Raw genomic sequence first — 22713 nt, forward strand, 5'->3', positions numbered from 1 at the left:
AACAAAGCATAATACGTGCAAGTTACAACAGTTTTAAGGAGTAGATGCTGAGGATATGCTGGGAAGGAAGTCAAGGAACCTACTACATTTTCATTTAACTTGCACACCACAGGAAATGAAATGAAGAAATTACGAAGGCCATTCTGATATCAACTTGCCTTCCAGGAAAAGCTATTCATTTTATCAACTTAAGCAGAGGATCCATACACACCACTGAAAACAAATTTATGGGAGCTAAACAATACCAACTCCCCAATGAGATGTTTTGTGTGGTGACCTCGGACAATACAGTAGCTTGATCAAGCCCATGCAATTAATCAATTAAGTGGATCCATAGCAAAGCTGAACCTCAATGTGCCAATCTCGCTGTTAAGGCTAAAAATGGAGAGTCTATAAGCCACTGCTTCAAAAGCATGTACGGTCAACCAATTCAGCATGAGAAAGCGAATCATCCTTCACCAGAACCAAAACTAAGTTGGAAGCACCGTCCAGCAGAACCGAGATGGAGTTCAAGTCAAGATTATCTCATTCAATGGGTTATCCAGGCAAAGAACAAGAAACTATCAAAGCTTGAGAAAATTTATTGCCAAGGTTTGGAGTTCTATATGAATGCACAAGCTTTAACATTCCACAACAGTGATTTGGAGAAAAAAAAACAACGACGACTGGGTCTGTTGTGTCACAGCTGTACGCTGGAAACAATTTTTTCAGGATACGAAACAAATCTAGCCACCCAAAGGAAAGAAGAAACGCTTAAGATATCCACACAACAAGGAATTAAGAAATAGAATTAAGACAGACATGGAACTAAAGCATAAAGGATTTTAAAGGACTAAATAAAAATTAAGGTATGGTTATGCCATATTGCCATTACACCCTGTATGATTTTTTACTTTATTTATTCTAACTTCTGGATGGGAATCTTTGAATTTTTTGAAGTTCAATTGCACCAGTCATATAGAAAGAACAGATGCTCACGAAAAGCATGGAACAACTCTTCAAGCGGGCGAGGACGAATGATGTTGGGTTGGACCTTGGCCCTCCTCACATGGAGAATACGTTTTAGACTTTAATTCCAGCGTCATATACTCAATCAAAGTCAGCTTTTTTACGGGCACAACTCAAATTCAATAATCAAAGAAACCCAAAAATATGGTTTTTCATGTATGATACCTCATATAACCACGGTGACGAAGGTGGTGACGAAGGTGGTGACGAACTGGATAAGCGATGTAAATTCTCTGTATTCCGCTAAAAATCTCCCTGTCTTCTTACCCGATATAGTTCCTTCTCCTTCCATCTTTCTTTCCTTTCTGTTTTCTTCCGAATGACTCGTTTTCCCATTTCGAGTTTCCAGAGATTGAGAAACTCTAGAAAACCGCTTTCCATAATTTGGAATTAGGGCTCACCAGTCACCATTACAATGACATGAGATGGACAAAATCATTCAGAGTTTGCTTCAGTGGCACGTCAGCAGAAAGACACGTTTCCAGAATATTTTTCTAATTGGTGTACACTAATGCCCATACCGTTTTGCAGATTTACCTGTATAGCCCAAGTCGTATCCATGAGCTCTCTCTCTCGCTCTTGTCTCTCTCAGTTGCTGTGACAAAAACCTCTCGTTCTCGAAAATTTAAAATAGAATATTGGCACATCCAAATCCAACAACTCCTCACCCTGCTCTTTCCGCCCTTTTGACGTTTGGGCAACACAGAGATTGAAAGAGTAACGAAGAGGAGGGGGAGAGAGATATGGGTAGAGAATGAAATTTTTAGAGAGAACCGAACCGAAGAGAGAATAATAAAGTTAGACAGGGAAGATGCAGAACACACCATTACCCACCACTGCCTTGCACGCAAATGCAACAACAAGCAAAGAAAAAAGGAAGTTTTACTCTCTGGTAGCCACGTCTGTTGTTTTTCTGATCTTCGTCTTCTGTGTTTCGTCGTCATCTTCTTCTGGGTCTTCTTCTTCGTTGCATTACCAACAGAAACAACGCCTTATCCTTAGCGGCCGAAATCAAGATGGTAACAATCATGGGTCCTCTTCGCTACCTTCCATTGCCTATTTTATAACCGGTTCCGACGGCGATTTGAATCGTCTCCTTCGCCTCCTCTTCTCTTTGTACCACCCCAATAACCAATACCTCCTTCATCTAGACCTCACTGCTTCTCAATCCCAGAGAGACGAACTCGCTGTCGCTGTACAATCCATCCCTGTTTTTCGTGAATTTCAGAATGTTAATGTTATTGGAAAAGCCGATTTTGCTTACGAAAAAGGGTCCTCCGCTATTGCCTCGACTCTCCATGGTGCTTCAATTCTCCTTCGACTCCCAATTCATTGGGATTGGTTCATTAACCTCTCTGCCGCCGATTACCCACTTGTTACACAGGACGGTATGTATCAGATCCCTCCAAAATTCTTATTCCACCCCTCAAGAAAACTTCTTTGATTGGTTAAAAATCTAATCTGGATTTTTATGGGTTTTCAGATCTTCTTCACATATTGTCGTTCCTACCTAAGGATCTCAATTTTGTCAATCACACAAGTCACATTGGCTGGAGAGAGTATGAAAACTCACCTTTTCCCCTGTTGTTCTCGTTTTATGTTTGTTATATATGAAAATCACACTGACTGCTTGTGTAGCTAATTTGAACTGTGCTAAATGTTGCAGATCTTTTAGAATGAAACCCATTATTGTTGATCCGGGGCTTTATATTTCTGAGAAGAGTTATGTACTTTATGCTACGCAAAAGCGGCAGTTGCCAACTGCATACAGATTGTTCACAGGTTAGCCATTCCTTAGTCCATTGCGATATTTTACGTTATGTGTGAGTGTTTGAGTTATCACTGATTGAAGTTTTCTTCTTTTGTGTGGGAGAGGGGTTTTGAAATATTAGATTTTCAACATAGATTTGAAGCAATAGTTTCACATCATAAAGTGTGGATGTCTTTTGCGCTGAAGTGCTAGCGCATATAATACAAATGATAATATTAGTGAAGGTACCTAGGACATTCAAAATGCATTTCACTAGAATGAGAGATTCTACTTTGCTGCGTTACACAATAACTGAACCACCAACAAACAAATAGAGTGGAGATAAACTTCTTCATCACAATGTTCACAAAAGGAAAACTTCAAAATGTTTATTCTATTCATGAAATACAAGATCATTGCTACGTAGATAGTGGCCTAGTTACAATAATCAATAGGCTTTTGAAGAAGTGACTCTTAACCACATTACTCAGCTACAGTATTGAGTTATGATTCTACATGTGGTGTCAGCACTAGACCTAGCTTCTATAGTCCTACTCCTCCAAGTAAGAATATTACCGCCAACGAACAGATGTACTATGATCAGTTGTTGAACCTTGCAACCTTCAGTGAAGCAGATCCAGCTCCTAATTAGGGCCTCAGACTTGCCGCCCTGCCCTTAGAAGCCCAGGTGAAGCACCTAGGCTTGCTGGCCAGCAGCACTTCAAGTTGCCGTTGTTTTCTCATGCTTCCCCCCCCCCCCCAAAGTGTTAGTAATTCTTAGTGTTAGTTTGGGAAAGAATAAGGTGAAGAATGAGGGAGAGGGGAAGAAGGAAGCCACGACTTAGTTGTGGAGGCTCAGATTGAACTACCTGACTCTCCTCAAATTAACTTCACTATATATAGGTTAGTTTACAAGTCTATTCTATATAGGAAAGCATCAATCAATTTTGATTGGTATAAAACTCTTAATTACCGCCTCTTTTTTCCTATCGAGAGTTAGCACAAGGCACTAACTCTCGATGGATCTGTCCTTTCCCAAATTGCCCTTTCTTAACACTCCCCCTCAAGCTGGAGCATATATATTACTCATGCCCAGCTTGTTACAAATATAGGTAACCCATGTATTCCCTAGAGCTTTGGTGAACAAATCTGCGAGTTGTTCTCCAGTCCTCACATGCTTGGGGGATATTATGCCTTATAGTAACTTCTTACAAACAAAGTGGCAATCAACTTCAATATGCTTGGTACGTTCATGAAAAACTGGATTTGATGCTATATGAACCGCAGCTTGATTATCACACCATAACTTCATTGGCGCGTCATCAATAATTCCTAATTCCTGGAGTAATTGTTTATCCATACCATCTCGCATGCTACCTGTGCCATAGCACGATACTCAGATTCTGCGCTTGATCTTGCTACCACAGTTTGTTTCTTACTCTTCCATGATACAAGATTTCCTCCAACGAATGTGCAGTAGCCTGTAGTTGATCTTCAATTAATAGGTGATCCAGCCCAATCAGCATCAGAGAATCCTTCAACATTTCTATGTCCATGATTAGTGTAAATAAGTCCGTGTCATAGTGCTTTCTTAAGATACCTCAGAATTCGTATAACTGCATCCCAGTGTGATGTTCGTAGGGCATACAAAAATTGACTTACAACACTGACAAGAAAGGCAATGTCAGGTCTAGTCACAGTCAGATAATTCAGCTTCCCAACAAGCCTTCTGTACTTCTCTGGGTCATCAAGAATGGTTCCATCTTCTGGCATTAACTTTAAGTTACATTCCATAGGAGTGTCTATGGGTTTTGATCCCAACATTCCTGTTTCAGAAAGCAAATCCAGTACATACTTCCGTTAAGATAAGAAGATGCCCTTTGTTGATTGGGCAACTTCAACTCCTAGAAAATACTTTAACTTGCCCATGTCTTTGGTCTGAAATTTCTCTTGTAAATAGGTCTTTAACCTATCAATTCCTGAAGTGTCATCTCCTGTAATGACAATATCATCAACATAAACTACAAGAAAGATTTTGCTTGCATCAGAGTTTTTAAAGAATACAGAGTGATCACTTTCACAACGAGTCATCCCAAATTCTATTACAACAGTAGTGAATCGTCCAAACCATGCTCGAGGTGACTGCTTGAGACCATATAATGATTTGCAGAGGCGACAAACCGTATTCTTCTCCCCCTGAGCAACAAACCCAGGTGGTTGCTCCATATACACTTCCTCATGTAGATCTCCATGAAGGAAGGCATTCTTCACATCCAACTGAAACAAGGGCCACTGGTAGGTAGCGGTAAGAGAGATTAAAATGCGGATGGAAGTAAGCTTGGCAACAGACGAAAAAGTATCAACATAATCTACGCCATAAACTTGAGCATAGCTCTTGGCAATGAGATGAGCTTTCTGGCGAGCTAAAGAACCATCAGGATTAACTTTCACAGTGAATATCCACCTACAACCAATAGCTGTCTTTCCTGAGGGTCAAGGCACAAGATCCCAAGTCTAATTGTCTTCTAAGGCTTGTTATTCTTCGTTCATTGCACTTACCCACCCAGGATTAGACAAGGCTTCAAGAACATTCTTAGGAATAGGATAAGTCTCTATAGTAGATAGAGTAGTAGGGAACCCAGGTGATAAAGTAGAATATGAAATAAAGCTAGAGATGGGATACTGAACACAAGAACGAGTACCCTTCTGAAGAGCAATGGGAATATCAAGGTTAGATTTGGCAGGAATGTCCGCAGGATCAACAGACGAAGTCGGCACAGAGATAGAGACCATAGGTGCAGAGGGGGGAGCCGATGGTTTTGGATGGCGCATGTACACTTTGGTGATGTTTGGCGGAGGTGGAGGTGAAGGAACTATACCCTGTGGAAACACACTTTGAAAAATACAGAGATCATCATTTAGGTCAATTAAACTATGAGATTCAGTAGAATAAGGAGTGGACTCAAAAAACGACACATTTGCAGTAACAAAATATCTTCGTAAATCAGAAGAATAACAACGATATCCCTTTTGAGTACGAGAGTACCCCACAAAAATACACTTAAGTGCACGAGGATCAAGTTTAGAGATCCCTGGGCGATGATTACGAATGTAACATACACAACCAAATACGTGAGGAGGCAAAGTAAATAAGTGAGATGAAGGAAATAAGAGAGAATGAGGAATGCCACCTTTTAAGACAAATGAAGGCATCCTGTTAATAAGATAACAAGCAGTTGAAACTGCATCAGCCCAAAAGGATTTAGGAACCTTCATCTCAAATAAAAGAGAACGGGTGACCTCCAATAAGTGTCTATTTTTTCTTTCTGCAACCCCATTTTGTTGAGGAGTATCGACACATGAGGATTGGTGAAGAATCCCATTAGAAGCCATAAATTTACAAAAAGGATCAGAGAAATATTCTTTGGCATTATCAACGAATAGGAACACCAAATTGAATACGAATTTCAATAACAAAATTGCAAAATATGTCAAATAATTCTGAACGATTTTTCATTAAATAAAGCCAAGTGACTCTTGAAAGTCATCCACAAATGTAACAAAGTATCTATAACCTGAAATAGAACTAACAGGACAGGGTCCCCACACATCTGAATGAACTAAAGAGAAAAGGTGGTCTGATCTGTTATTTATACGAGGAGGAAAACTCACACGATGAAGTTTTCCAAATTGACAAGACTCACAGTCCAACTTAGAAAGAGAATGAAAACTTTTATCTACCAATTTTAGGTAATCTAAAGAGGGATGCCCCAACCGACAATGTATTTGATGGGGGATGTAAATACTAGAACAAGCAGTAGAGGATATCTCCTCGAATAGATACAACCCCCCAGACATACGGCCTCTGCCAAGCATCTTCTTCATCGTAAGATCTTGAAATAAACAATATCCAGGAAAGAATTTCACCAAATAGTTATTAGTGGAAGTAAATTTATGAACAGTAATAAGTTAAATGGCAAATTAGGTACGTAAAGAACTGAGGGTAGGGTAATGGATGGAGTGAGTTGAACTGTACCCACTCCTTTAACATTGATATGAGAGCCATCAGCAAGTGTAACCAAAGAGGAAAATATACCTGTAGCCCCGGTCATATGATCAGAAGCTCTTGAATTAATGATCCATGGGCGAGATGTGGTTGAAAGGCAAGCAGTAGCATTACCTGTCTGAACAAGGGTGGCAGCGGCTGATTGTGGTTGAGTGGCCTGAAACTGAGTGAAACGAATATAATCTTCTTCAGTCATCTTTACAGTCTTACCCTCAGGATGAACTTTAGTAGTTGTAAACGCTGATTCAGAGGTGATGATTGCATTCACCATGTGTGGGGGCATCCCATGAAGCTTCCAACAATATCGTTGAATATGTCCTAGACAACCACAATGATGACAAGTCTTAACTTGTCTTGTACTGTCAATAGAGTTGTGTGTACCTGGATATTTTCCAGTATTATTTCCTCTAGTTCGTCCTATATTCTGTCCCACCGGGGTCTGCCCTCCAGAAGTGCCTCGAGAAACTGTTGCCAAAGCTGAATTTTCTTTAAAGTAACTAAAGTTATTGGTACTTTCCCTTGCAACACGAAGAACTCTTGAAAATGTGTCAGCTAACGTGGGTACATGATCACTACCAAGAATCTGTGCTCTAACTGCCTCAAACTCCTTTCCAAGACTTCCCAAGAAACCCATAACAGCTAATTGCTCTCTTTGATTTTGCATAGTTTTGACATCAGAGGAGATAGGTAGAATAGAGTTTAGTTCTTCATACATTCTTTTAAAATCTGCAAAATATTGGGTAATATCTCTACCTATCCTATCCTATCTACTCGATAAAATTCCTGGGACAATTCGTAGATTCTAGCTAGATTATTATGACCAGAATACAACACATTCAAGTACTCCCATAATTCTTTCACAGTTTGTAAGTGAGTAATCAAATCTATAATATTATCGGCCAAGGAATTAAACATCTGCCCTAGTATTCATGCATCAACAATTGCCCAAGAATCATCATCTTTAGGTACAGTCTTAGTCAAATGATCTATCTATCCCCGTCCATTAAGAACAATTTTAACTATAGCCTTCCATTGGTGGAAATTTGATACACCCTCCAATTTCTTCTCAGTTAACTGATGAGAGGATGAATAAATAATTTCAGTCATGGTATTTTTATTTGAAGTTTCTCCCATATCCAAACACAATTAAAATCAAATCCCATAAATCAGAATCAGAAATCAGAAACTTGAATCAGAATTATTTCCAGATTAATCTCATAACCATAAATAAACCAACTTGGACCACTTGAACCAACCAAACCAGAAAACAACTTAAAACCAACTTAAATCCATAAAACTTGCTCACCACGTCTCATAACTAGAAACCAGAAACACACTTCTCTTTCTCGAAGTCTCTCTCTTAACCACGTCTCATAACTAGAAACCAGAAAACGCACTTCTCTTTCTCGAAGTCTCTCTCTCTCACTCTCTCTTTCTCGGTTGGTGAAAACTCCGATTGATTCTCACCCCACAGCCAGCACCAGTGACGACTCCGGCGGCTGCTTCTTCTCCTAAGAATGGGGATTATCTCAATCCTCAACAGATCGAGGGTGAGGAGGACTACATACACTCTTCCTCAGCCCCAAATCACATAATGAAAAATATCTCAATCAATTGCAGTTTATTCGTACCTGAAAAATGCAGATCCGACATCAATCGTGGCAACGATCTTGAGAAGAGGTCATCGCACATCTCAGTTTGGGCATTCTCTTGCACCGATCTTCAATGAAGACACCAAAGTAATGGCAGCGTAAGAAGTTGCATCAATCTTCAAATAAAAATCACCAACAAGTGTAGCGTAAGGTGCTGCATCCTTTTAATTTCTGGAAACGACTCTCACACCAGGTAAGTTTCTTTCCTTTCTTTAGAACCAACTATTTGTACTAGTAATTCTTAGAATTGAAAGGAATAAAAGGACCTACAGCTCTGATACCATGTTAGTTTGGGAAAGAATAAGGTGAAGAATGAGGGAGAGGGGAAGAAGGAAGCCACGAGTTAGTTGTGGAGGCTCAGATTGAACTACCTGACTCTCCTCAAATTAACCACTATATATAGGCTAGTTTACAAGTCTATTCTATATAGGAAAGCATCAACCAATTTTGATTGGTATAAAACTCTTAATTACCGCCTCTTTTTTCCTATCGAGAGTTAGCGCAAGGCACTAACTCTCAATGGATCTGTCCTTTCCCAAATTGCCCTTTCCTAACACTTAGTAATTCTAATGATAGTTTAGCATGTTTGCCCCAACCTTAAGTTGCTTAGTCAGTACAAGAATAGGCTAACTGCTGTCATCGTTCAAATCAGTTTCTAAGTCTTATGTAAGTCATTGTTTTGGCTAATTCTGATTGATAGTCGAGATTCCCTTCCCTATCTACTAGTCTCTCTCGAGTACTAATAAAAATTCCCTCAATTGCTAACCCACTATATTTCTATGTGGCTTACAACAACTGAGAAATCATTAAATTCTATGGATTCCCATGTAACAACTACACAAACCATGTTGGTATATCTCAATCCTACATGTAATTCATGGCTTTTACTTCGATGAACTAAACACATAAATCCCCTCTCAGTTCATTATGATTAACAAATCAGTTGATTAGTGGCCAATTAATCAAAAGCATGAAGAATAGAAGTAAAAACTCAATCAAAGGAAACAATATTCAAAATTATATTGATGAATTCAAGAGTGGGAATTCAAAGATAGGCTACATCTGATCCCTAGAAAAACTAAATTAGTTCATACTCGAAATTAAAAACATTACAGAAGAGTTCAAGAATATTGAAAGAAGATGAAGAAAAACTTATTCCCAAGCTTCAGATCTCCAAAGCCATCCAACGTCTTCTGGTTCGACCTCTACGCTCTTCCAAAGCTCCCAAACACGTCCTCTTTCCTCTTCCTGGAGTTTGCTCTCCTTTTATAGATTAATTAAACTCAGAGTTTGAATCAAACTCAGAGTTCCTATCTGACTTAACCAAGGAGTCTTTTGACGTACAAATCAGACTAACTTAGAGATCTCCAATGCATAATCCCACCGTTGGATTTGAAGATCAAGAAGTCATGAAGCTCTCCTCCAAAATTCGGCTCGATCAGACACCGGATGACCATCCGATGAAGGGCTTGATCAAAACTGGACAGAGACACTCAAAAACGGGATTTTTGAGTCTTCTTTATTTGAATTGGATTCTTTTTCCTCTTTTCCCTTATTTGATCAAATCCTAAATAGGAAATAAAACATAAAAGCATGCAAGGACTCATTCTCTCTATGTTTTTGACTTGAGGTAGGACTCTTGCAATAATACCCAGATTTGATTGATAATTTCCTACACATAAAAGTAATAAATCTTAATTAGAATTTGTTAGGAAATATATAAAATCACCAAAATTATAGAAATTAAAGGAAAGGGTGCAACATATTCATTTTAATATCATATTAGGATAAATTGATATAAAACAATTGTAAATACATGGAAATATAGTAAATTAATCGTATAAAATAATATGCATGAAATCAACTTATCAACGGTGATTCAGATTATTTGATTATTTCTCTCAAGCCTTGAGTTCATTTATATGAATCTTGCTGCTACAACTATTGGTTTATGTCAACTTTGTTAGAAAGGTCTACAAGTTAGGTATTCCTTTAGGGTTTTTGGTGAAGTCAACTCAGATCTTGCTATGGCAAAGTAGACAACTTTTGAGTAGCCATTCCATTTATTTCACATCTCTACAGGGCTCCCCTATCTAGATATTTGGTAGCCTACACTCATTCCCCTTTCCTATCACTTCTTATTTAAATTTTTTCTAGAAGATCTTCCTAAGCGGAGCGGTTATTGAAGGATGATCATGAGGGTCCAATCCCAGGAGAAAACCATCCAAGGGAGTGCAACCTTTATTCAAAATGAATGCTGGTTTGCTGCCTTCGTTTCTACCATTGAATTCAAGAATGCCAAAGAGGCCTTAACTAACCCTTGTTCAATAGCCTGCACTCCCTTGGATGGTTCTCCTAAGGTTAGATCCTTGGGATGATCCTTCAATGACCTAGTCTTATTAGGAAGGTCTTCTAAGGGGTTATTGGACATTTTTCAAGTCCTTGATGCCATTGAGAACTTCAACTTTCTTATCATCGTCCTCACTTAGAGGTTGATGTTTTTCTTGAGGAGGTGCAGTGTCAAAAGTGATGTTCACAAATTCTTCCACAACAAGGGTCTTCTTATTGAATAGTCTATAAGCCTTGCTGTTTTGTGAGTGTCCAAGAAATATACCTTCGTCGGACGTAGCATCAAATTTACCAAGCTTGTCCTTTCTATTTAAGAGAAAACATTTGCATTTAAAAATTTGAAAGTGACTTACCTTGGTGTCTTGGACATTGACTTCCTCAAGGATTTGTGGTTCAGCATGTAGCATGCTGTGTTAACCGCTTCAACCCAAATGCACTTAAGTAGAGAGTATTCATTTAGCATTGTTCTTGCCATCTCTTGGAGAGATCTGTTTTCTCCCTCTACTACTCCATTTGATTGTGGAACCCTTGGTGCTGAGAAGTTGTGGGTGATTCCTTTGTTATTACATTACTCTTCAAACTGATGAGTGTTGTCGACTTCTCCACCATGATCACTTTGGGTGGTTGTGATCAGGTATCCTTTCTAGTTTTTAATTTTCTTAGATAGAGTAACAAAATTGGTTAAAAGCACCACTCTTATGTCTGAGAAAAGAGAAATAATGCCCAAGTATACGTTGAATGGTCATCTACTATGACATAGGAGTTATATTTCCCTCCTAAACTTGGAGTTGTAATTGGTCCAAATAAGTCCATATGCAAGTGTTCAAGTGGTCTATTTGTGGTGACTATGTTTTTCACCTAGTGAGGAACTCTACTTTGCTTTCCCTTTTGACATGCATCACTAAAGTGATATCTTGTCAAAAGTGAGGTGGGACAAGTCTCTTACAAGTGATTTGGAAGCTATATTTTTCAACAACATGGTCTTGGCATGATCAGGCTTCTGATGTTGTATTAGGGATTCCACACGGGAGACTATGCAAGTCATGCTTTGAGAGGCACTGACAAAGGTATATGTATAGATATTGCCTTTTCTAATGCCTTTCAGAATAAAGGAGTTTTTAGGGTTTTTAGCTAAACATTGAGAGACATTGAAGCATACCTTATATCCCATGCTACATAGTTGACTTACAGTTTTCAAGTTGTGTGTTGGCTTGTTCACAAGGCATAGGTTCGGGATTTAGGTTCCTCCAATGTTTATTTTTCTGATCCCTATGACCTTCCCTTCACTATGTCTCCATAGATGACATAACCCTCATCATAGTATTTTATCATTATAGATGACATAACCCTCATCATAGTATTATATCATTGTAGACAGCTTGGGGTTAGATGTCATGTGCTTGGAGTAGCCACTAGCGGTGTACCTTTTTTATGCTTTCCCTATCCTTCAAGACTCCTGCAAAAGATAGAGTCAAGCTTGTATCGGTAGGTCCCATTGTTTTATGGGTCCACTATTGTTAGTACCATTATTACCTTTAGGCCTATAGATATCAAAGGGAACTTGTTGTACTTGAGGCATTTGCTTGTCTTGTCTAGTCTTGTTTAGACTAAGCCTTTTTTATTTCCACTCATGTCCTCTATTTTGAGGAGTATGGTGTGTGGGCTGTGCAATGTAGGCAAATGGATCCATAGACACATGGCATTATTCCTTGATAGTAATTATGATAAGCATAGGTAGGATATCCTTATGGTTGAGGCCTGGGAGGTCTTTGAGGTTGCCTTTGGGATACCTCTTTTGAGAGGCTTTCTTTGAGAGGACCTTTTATTTTGCTGCTTTGGGCTTTGTCTTTTACCTTGAGAAGGTCTTTCATTGACTTGACCTTGGGGAGGTCTTTTCACTTCGTGGGGTGCATTAATTTCCCCAATGTCGGTGTATTGGATGCAGGTGGTATGCCCCATGTTCCACACACCTTGCAAATGATGGTGGTCAAAGGATTTTTCAATCCTATTTATATACTTTCTCTTCTTATGGTTGGGACTCCACTGAGTAGGCTTGTGAAGCCTTCATAAGCCCCTCCTTGTCTTGGGGTAGCTTTTGGGAAATTCCCAAAATTTTATCCAAGGTCTTTTGCCCGTTAGTGAACAAAATAATGCGCTTTTGAGCTTTATGTTATCAACCTCTAAATGAGAAACTTGGCTTCCAAGCTTCTCAATCTTATTGCTTAAGACAAAGTTCTGCTCAATTAGGGTGACATTAAGGGCTTTTAACTTTTTGCTTTTGTGAAGCAAGGCCTTAAAGCCCTCTGCAGATGTCATCTTCAGCTATGTTATCAACATTCTCAAGATCTTTATAGTTTGAGATAGACCTTGCCTCAGATGCTCTTCGAGCTATGAGTGTAAGATTTGTTACTTCCTTTTTGAATGTTTCCTCTTCTTTATTGTCGTTACTTGTTTCATATATTACTTTGGTCTTGTAGGCTTTCTTCTTTGGCCCTTTAGTCTTAGGGTAGTTTGATTTGAAGTTCCCCAGTCTTCTACACTCAAAACAGGCAATCTCTCTTCTGTTAATAGAGTTAGATTTGTCATTGGGTGTAGGTTTACATCTTTGATCTTTATATGATATACGATGATCCCTTGCTTGCTTGTCCTCCTTTTGCTTTTGAGGAATTTGTGAAACTTTTTGGTAATGAAGGTGTTGAAAGAAACGATTGTAGTAGAATGGCTTATTGATCCATGATCTCAAGCCCTCTATTTATAATTAAGTGGAAAGTAGACTATTACAAGGAATAAAATTTTACATGAATGCAAACTCTAATTTAACTGTCCTATACAAACTCTAATTGGACTCCTAGTAGAATCCTACAAAGGGACATCTCCTTTTCTAGATTAAAGTGTTCTTCATCATTTTCTTCGACATTGTTGTTTGTAGGCTTGATAGAAATAGGCTTCTTTTTAGATTTTTATGTCTCTTTGATTCCATACTTTTTCTCTTCCACAAGTTCAGCTTCATTTGCGAGAAGAGATCCTATGAGCTCATCGTGTGTAAGAGTTAAAAGGTTTGCAGCTTCTTGAATTGGCAATCCTTTTAGGTCTCCAAATGGTAGGCAGTGCCTTTAGGACTCTTCTTGTCTGTTCTGGATTGCTGAACACCTTTTCCAAGCTATGTAGCTCGTTGACAATTTTAGTGAAGTGATTAAATAAAGCAGTAATATTTCCGTCATCTAAAATTTTAAAGTGCTCATACTGCATCATGTATATATCTGGATTCATCTCTCCGATATGGTCAATCTCTTCATAGGTGACTAACAGCTTGTCAAAGATGTCTTTGGCAGAACTACACGTGCCACAACGATTGTAGATATTTTTGCTGAGAGTGTAAGCCTTGTGGTTCAGCTTTGTCCAATGAACCCATTTCTCCTTGGCCTTACTCAGTCCTGCCTATTTCATCATAAATTACAATTGGACCTTTCTTGATTACATCTCACACATACAAATCATGTGCACAGGATTAAGTTTTTAGACAGGGTTTCCAATACACAAATCTTTCCCCATCATTATAGGGAGGTTTGGAGGTGTTGAGACCTTTGGACTTTAGAGAGGCAAAGTTACATACATGCCATTTGATCTTTTACTCAACTGTTTGGTCAAACTACTGAGTTCCCGCTTTGATACCAAGTGAAAGTCAACTTGGATGGGGTGAATAGATTGAATCTGATGAATAACCCTTGCAAATGATTAACAAGTAAATATTAAAAATTAAAAGTACAGAAATAAAGAAAGTAGACAAGACAAGCATTTACAATGGTTTGATTCAACCAAATCTGCGTCACTTCCTTCTAGCACTTCTAAAAGGAATTCACTAGTTTGTGGGAACACAACTCCTTTCTTAAAATCCGTGATTCTGGGGTGTTCAACCGAATCTGCGTCACTTCCTTCTAGCACTTCTAAAAGGAATTCACTAGTTTGTGGGAACACAACTCTCTTAAAATCCGTGATTCTGGGTAAGAGCACCCTACAGAATCCTCACTTTCAGGCAAAAATACCCTTCAAAATCCTTACTTCTTGATACGAATATGGAATTGCAGATGAATTGAAATAAGAACAAAAATCAAATTTCAAACACTTACAAAACCTTAGGGGTGGCACTTTCCTTGGAATAAAATGAATGTGAGTGAATGCGAGAGCCTCTACATCCAGTCTCTACCTTAAGATCAACTCCTCAACCTTCTTAAATAAGAGGGAAGGGATCACTAAAAGTATTTGGATCTAGGGAGGCTAAATGGGTATTATAAGTGCATAATAATGATAGCTTGAAGCTCTCTAAGATTCATGCCAAAGAGTGTAATAAAGACGTTTGTTTATGGCCAAAGGTTGGGCCAAATTAAATTCCAACGGTATAAAATGGTCATATATTTTAACAACTTGTCAACCTATACATTCTAACCATTGGGATATAGCTATCACAGTCCTGGCCCATTCCCATTTTGAGCATAATAAATCTATTAATTCTTTGATTCTAGTTAGAAAGAGGGATCTTGAACTAAGAAATAGACCCTAGAAGCTAAAAGGGGTTATCCTAAGCCTTGTCCCAACTAAATGGGGTCAGCTACATGGATTCTTGCCTTCCAATCAATTCTGTTTGAGGCCATGCTAGATGCCAGGCCTAAGCTATGCATATCCTTTCTCACCACTTCTCTTAAGGTTAACTTAGGTCTACCCCTAGCTCTTCTAGTTCCTTCAATTTGGGTTATATCACTTCTCCGTACAGGGGCATTTATAGGTCTTCGTTGAACGTGGTTGTGCCACCTTAAACAACTTTCTCGAAGTTTATCACTTATGGGAGCAACTCCCAAACCAACTCTAATATGATCATTCCTTATCTTATCCATCCTAGTTTTTCCATTCTCCATCTTAGCATCCACACTGAATTTATCTATATGATTCTTTTAACAGCCTAACACTCTGCACCGTACATCATAGCTGGTCGAACAATGGTCCTATAAAATTTTCCTTTAAGCTTTAATGGAATACGCCAATCCACAAGACCCTGGACGCACCTCTCCACTTCATCCACCTTATTTTAATTCTTTGGGAAACATCATCCTCTAAATCACCTCTTTTACTTATGATTGAACCTAGGTACTTAAAACAATGACTCTAAGGAATCTCTTTATCATCAAGTATCACCACCTCGTTGTCAACCCGATCATGACTAAAGTTACAAACTAGATATTCTATCTTTGTTCTACTTAGTTTAAAGCCTTTTGATTCCAAAGTTACGCTCCATGATTCTAATTTGGTATTAATCCCCACTCGAGTCTCATCAATCATCAGCAAAAAGCATACACCAAGGGACCTCATCTTGCATGTTTTTGGTTAATTCATCTATTACAAGTTCAAATAGATATGGGCTTAAAGTTGATCCTTAATGTAGCCCAACTGTAACTGAGAATTCATTACTTTGTCCCCCTACTGTTCTTACACTTGTCACCGAACCATCATACATATCATTAACTATATCTACATATTTACTTGCAACACTTTTTTTCTGTAGTACTTGCCAAATTAATGCTTTAGGGACTCTATCATAAGCTTTTTCTAGGTCAATAAAAACCATATAAAGGTCTTTCCTACATTTTCTATACCTTCCCATAAGTCTCCTAATTAGGTAAATAGCCTCCGTTGCTTCCCGGCATAAACCCAAACTGGTTCTCCGTAATTGTAGTTAAGTGTCTCAAACGGGTTTCAATTATTCTCTCCCATAATTTCATAGTATGACTCATCAATTTAATGCCCCTATAGTTCTTATAGCTTTGAACATCTCCTTTATTTTTGTAAATTGGAACCACAACGCTTCTCCTCCATTCATCTGGCATTTTCCCTATGCTCATAATCTTATTAAACAACTTAGTCAACCAAATTAGTCCATGGGTTCCTAAGCTCATCCATACTTCTATTTGGGATTTCATCAAGACCTTGTGTCTTGCCAAGTTTCATCCTCCTTAGTGCTTCTTTTACTTCGGACATCAAAATTCTATGTATATAAGTTTAAAAATTGGTGCCTTGGTGAAAGGTGTGATCTTCAGAATCATTAGTGCTTGAAGTATGCTAATTTAGTAAACTAGAGAAATAGATTTCCCATCTTTTCTTAATGTCCTCATCATATACTAATACTTTACCATCTCCATTTTTAATATATCTAACGTAGTCAAGATCTCTACTCTTCCTATCCCTCATCTTAGCTATCTTATAAATAGATTTTTCCCCTTCCTTTGTGCCCAACTTAATGTATAACTCTTCATACTTCTTTTTCTTTGCTTTTCCCGCAATTTTCTTAGCTTCATTTCTATCCAACCTATACCTTTGAAGATCCTCAACATCCTTAGTTCTTTACCATATCTTAAAACTAGCTTTCTTATTCCTAATGGCAGCTTGAACCTCACTATCCCACTACCATGTCTCTCTATAAGAATGGAGCTTTCCTTTTGATTCACCTATGACATCCTTAGCCACCTTCTTGATACACATAGCCATCGCATTATTATCCCCCTTAAAATCCCACTTTCCTTGTTTGACTACTTCATTAACGAAGGATTTCGAGCACTCTCCTTTTAAGTTCCACCATCTTATCATGGGATAGTTAACCTTGGACCTTTTATGAGTTTTTGGGGTTAAGCACATATCCAAGACCACAAGTCTATGTTGTGTAGTTAAGCTTTCCCCCGGTATCACCTTGCAATCCTTGCACAACAATCTATCAGTCCTTCTAGTTAGGAAGAAATCTATTTGGCTTCTATGATGTCCATTTTTAAACATAATTAAATGTTAATCTCTCTTTTTGAAGTAAGTATTTATAATAGATAGATAAAAAACAATAGCAAATTCTAAAATTGAAATCCCTTCCTCATTCCTCTCTCCAAAACCATATCCTCCATCTACACTCTCATAGCTTCTTTAATCTTTTCTAATATGTCCATTTAGATCACCTCCTATGATAATCTTTTCTCCTTGATGAATTCATTGCATTAATCCATCCATATTTTCCCAAAATTCTAGCTTTTGACTTTCATCCAATCCTACTTGAGATGCATATGCACCAATTATAATTACGAACTCTTTCTCCATTACAAGCTTGATGGCAATAATTCTATCCCCCACTCTTTTAACATCCACCACATCATTTTTTAAATCTTTATCCACTATTATACCTACTCCATTTTTATTTGTTTTATCCTCAGTATACCAAAATTTAAAGTCATCCAACTCTTTAGCTTTTTTACCCCTCCATCTAGTCTCTTGAATGCAAGTTATATTAATCCTTCTTTTACTCATAACATCTATCAATTCTAAGCTCTTACCTGTTAAAGATCCTATGTTCCAAGATGTCAATATAATCCTAAGTTTTTGGACTAGCTTCTTTACCCGTACTCGTCCACGACGCGGGAACCTTTGCCTACTTATCACCGCATCCGGGCACCGATACGACGCGTCGCTTATAGGGGACACCCTAGCTAACCTTGGCCCACTTATCACTACACCCGGGCCATAGTGTAGCGCGTTGCTTCATTTTTCGGGGAACACCTTAGCATAGATTTTATCATATAAGGTCGAATCCATGAAAAGGGTTTGGCTAGATTTTTTCCGGTGCTGGCTGCCAACCTAACGCACCAATCCTCCTCCTTTACCCGGGCTTGGGACCGGCAGCAAAACACTGGCGGAGTTACTCCTACATGACTTATGACTCCAACAAATCAAAGAATGAATTCTATTTTAAGGAACTCCTAATTAGATAGAAACTGCAAAATTAAAAGACTCCTTAAGAAGGAAACCAAATTAAGGTGGGATTCTTACTAGACCTTTTCTGATGGGACTAGGACTCCTTTAGAAGTAATCATAGACTGACTCAAACACAGAATGAAAGTAGTATGGAATTCTAATTGCATTCTGCATCCAATTAGACTCATTAGGACCACAAAAGAGAGGGCAAAATGACCAATTTGCCCCTGGTCAGATTCGGCCTTCCTGGAGGGCCACAGGAAACTGGCAGGGGTGCTTCATGGTTTGATCACCTATCCCATTGGCAAAGGAATATGAGAAAGTCAAAGATGTTGCTGTCAAGAAGGTGGGTGTCCAGGAAGCCATGGGCTTGACACTATTTAGTCAGAGAAGCTTTGACAGTGTCGAAGGATGGAACAATGAATTGCTCCATCGGTGCAAACTTCCAGAGGAGAACGCCAGGAAGAGCAGAGTCAGGGCAGTGGGCAAGGAGAACAGGGAGGTCCAGGGCTTGATGCTGGCATTGGTGGCAGATGGAGAAGGGTTAGGGGAGGTGTGATGGGGAGGAAATACTGGACAGATTCATCAGTAGTGGTGCAAATTGTGGTGGGGACTAGAATTCCCATTTCTGAAGCTTTGGTTAAGAAACACTAATGGATTCATCGGTGGTTAAGAAAAACTAACGATGTGGAATAGAATTCCTGTGCTCTGCATGAAGTACCTTCCTTCTTAGGTCTCACACCCTTACTAAGTTACTATTAGTTTAGAATGTTAAATGGCTGAAAGCCAGTATTATTTATTAAGAAGCCAAAAATGCCCTTTAGAGTCCTCTTTTAGTGGAAATCTAGGTATATTATTTATCAAAAGCCCCAAAATGCCCTATTTTAGTGGAAACCCAAAAATGCCTTCTGGTTTTTCTTCTCCATTTCACTGAACCTTAGCCTCCTCCTGTTAACACAGTTCTCAAGAACTGCAGGAATTCTAGCATGAGTGTTTAGCTTTCTTCAACTGGACTTAAAACCAGCAAACCCAGCTCCATTGAGTACGTAACTGGGAAACCATGTGGAAGATAGCTGAACAGATAAAAAAGAATCTCCTTCAAATCTAAGTTAAAAGAGTATAATATAAAACATCTGAGAGTATGATATAAGCTTCCCCTTTTCTTTTTGTTTTTTAGATTTTTCCATTCTAAAATGCATTGAGGATGGGGAACTGCTACTTCAGGTTTAGTTGAATGTGGTTCATCTGTGAGGCTATGAACAACAGCTACATGTTTGCGTTTTATCCCAGTGAAGCCAGGAATGAGGGTGCAAATGTGGAGATGGCAAACCGTTCACCTTATCAACAAGTCCATACTTGCCATATAAAAACACCCGCAACAACTTCAGAAAACTCTTCTTTTGCCATTTCCTTTGACCTACTGTTAGGCAACCATGGCAGGTGAAGGAGATGATGACCGCTGGAGCTGAAGGAGATGATGGCTGCCAGTGGAGTTCTCTTTCCGGGGTTTTTACATTGAAGATGATGGTTCATGGTGGAATTAATGAAAGGGTATTTTAGTCTTTTAGATTATATTATGTTAGGGGCATTTTTGTCCTCAAGGTAATATTAAGTAAAGTTGTATTTTGGTCTTTTCAAATGAATGGGTGTAAAACTGCCACTTCTACCACTTAACTTCCAAACCTAAAGGTAGGGGTGTGACATTGAGTGCTATGTTTCAGATCAAGAGGGGAGGTACTTGTTATTTACCCCTTTTTATGGGGGTAGTTCCCATTTAGATCTGACATAGTAATACTAATTGGCTGTGACATTACTTCGTTTGGATGAATGAACTATCAATAGCCAAAGACCCAGAAAGGCAAGAGATATATACAAGGCAAGTTGGAGGGTGGAGGGTACAGTCTTTAGTTGCTAGGCTGTAAAGAGGAAGCTAAGCCTCAAGTAACCATAATGAACGTGTTCCTTGGGGTGTGTATAACAGATGGATGGGGGAACAATTGGCTATTATATGAAACATCAAGGTTGATGGCTTTGACCTTCAATTGGAGGTCCATTTTCTAAGATTTCACTCTCATCAGAAGTGATGAATGGTAGCTCGAAAACCCAACTTACAAACATGATCACAAATAGAAGGTCCAGGGAAGGATCTCAAGATCCACAACCTGTCTTGAGCAAACCCATAAGATCGTTTGGAGACTGGCATTACTGGTTTGGCATTCATCATAAACCTTAAATACACTTTATAAGTAACTCCTAATTGAAATTACAGTAGGATTCCTGATAACATAGTTTTTTATTCATAGATTTGTTGATGTTTCTGCTTTCCTGAACAGCAATTTTGCTTGGCTGAGAAATAATGAAATATCATATCCTGTGACTGTGTGAAGTAACCCCACATTTTAAAGATTTGTACAGTTTAGAATGATTGAATTATAAGATGACTATTATGTTCATGAGGAAGAGAAGGTCAAATAACAATTCAATAATTTATATGCAGGTTTGTCTTCTGCTGTTTTGAGTCGCAAGTTTGTTGAGTTTTGCATCTATGGTTCAGACAATTTACCAAGGATTCTCCTCATGTACTTTTCGAACATGCCCTCATCACAAACCAACTACTTCCAAACTGCTCTCTGTAATTCACGGGAGTACAACAAGACCACTGTTAACCACAACTTGCAATATTTGTCATGGGATGACCCCCCTAAACAGAAGCCACACACTCTGGGTTCAAGTGACTTTGATGACATGATTAAAAGTGGAGCAGCCTTTGCTACACCATTCCCCTTGGATGATCCAGTCCTCGACCGCATCGACAAAGAGGTCTTGAATCGTGGCCCTGGTAAGATTGTCCCTGGGGGCTGGTGCTTGGGTGACGAAGATGATGACCCATGCTCAGTGTGGGGAGATGCTAATGCTTTGTGGCCAGGTGAAGGATCCAGAAGGCTTGAGAAACTCCTTGTTAAACTTCTGTCAAAAGATGAATTCCATTCTCATCAATGTATGATTGAGTGATTGGTTAGAGTTGATCCTATGCTTCCAAAGTTTTGACACACTTGATCTGTGTCTGTTAATTCCTTAATATAGTTATGTGATCTTCATCTGGGTTTACTAGAAAGTTGAAATTGTTCAGGAGGTGAATTAGAAGTCCATTTCTTGATAGCAAATCTAAATCCTAATGCTACAAACTTGGACCAGAAACCAAACGTACGTTACAGTGTCTAAACTTACCCCTCACATATGGGGAGCAAATTGAGTTGGCAAGGTCTGGAATGTATCTTGACTGATAAAATTCATAATTTCAATGCTCATTAGTCTGTAAATCATTTCAACAGTTAGTTTCCTTTCCTCTGGATATGTTTATAGCATGAAATAGGGAAAACACAGGATGGAGAAATGAACCTGATGTAGTTTTGCCATCGCGAGTAATGGTCTTGAAATGGCAGAAAGTATGCTGGTGTGTGTATTCATAATTAAGGATGCAAGTTTGGCCTTGATGGCTGCCAATGCCTGAACAAGCTCCAAGTACAAAATTCTAACTTAACGGTGGGTCAAGGTGGCCTTGGATTAGGTTGGGTTGGATGTTTCACTTGAAGCAGGCTTGGTCTAACCTTACCACCTTATAAGAAACATTTCTGTAAAGGTGATGTAGGCATTTACATGAAAGATGACCCCATAACCAAATTTATTTGGGTAGAAGCTCCATAACCAATTCAACACCCAGAAAAATGATTTTCCTTATAAAAGGGTTTTGGGGAAAGACCTGGGGGGGGGGGCTTGGGGGGGGGGGGGGGGGGGGGGGGGGGGGGGGGGTGGGGGGGGTTAAAAAAGGGGGTGGGGGGGGGGGGGGGGGGGGGGGGGGGGGGGAAAAAAAAAAAAAAAAAAAATGGGGGGGGGGGGGGGCTTTTTTTTTTTTTTTTTTTTTTTCCCGTTTTTTGTTTTTTTTTTTTTTTTTTTTTTTTTTTTTTTTTTTTTTTGTTGGTTTTTTTATTTTTTTTTTTGGGGGGGGTTTGTTGGTGGGGGGTTTTTTTTTTTTTTTTGTTGGGGGGGGGGATATGATTCAGATAGTTTGTAAGTTGCAGAAGAAGAATGAGCAAGGAGACGAAGTAGAGATA

The 22713-nt window shown here is 38.9% G+C and overlaps 1 protein-coding gene across 1 annotated transcript; it reads left to right on the forward strand.

Moving 5' to 3' along the window:
* The first annotated feature begins 1171 nt into the window (after nucleotides 1–1171).
* On the forward strand, nucleotides 1172–21995 carry LOC149022850 (Core-2/I-branching beta-1,6-N-acetylglucosaminyltransferase family protein). The gene is made up of 4 exons (XM_089150747.1): nucleotides 1172–2396; nucleotides 2492–2567; nucleotides 2675–2790; nucleotides 21099–21995. The coding sequence occupies exons 1-4, from the start codon at nucleotides 1820–1822 to the stop codon at nucleotides 21611–21613; spliced, it is 1284 nt and encodes a 427-aa protein (XP_089006873.1). The 5' UTR covers nucleotides 1172–1819; the 3' UTR covers nucleotides 21614–21995.
* The last annotated feature ends 718 nt before the right edge of the window (nucleotides 21996–22713 follow it).

The sequence above is a fragment of the Hakea prostrata genome, chromosome 3 (assembly GCF_041222555.1).
Source record: "Hakea prostrata isolate BN-2017 chromosome 3, UWA_Hpros_2, whole genome shotgun sequence".
Lineage (NCBI taxonomy): Eukaryota > Viridiplantae > Streptophyta > Magnoliopsida > Proteales > Proteaceae > Hakea > Hakea prostrata.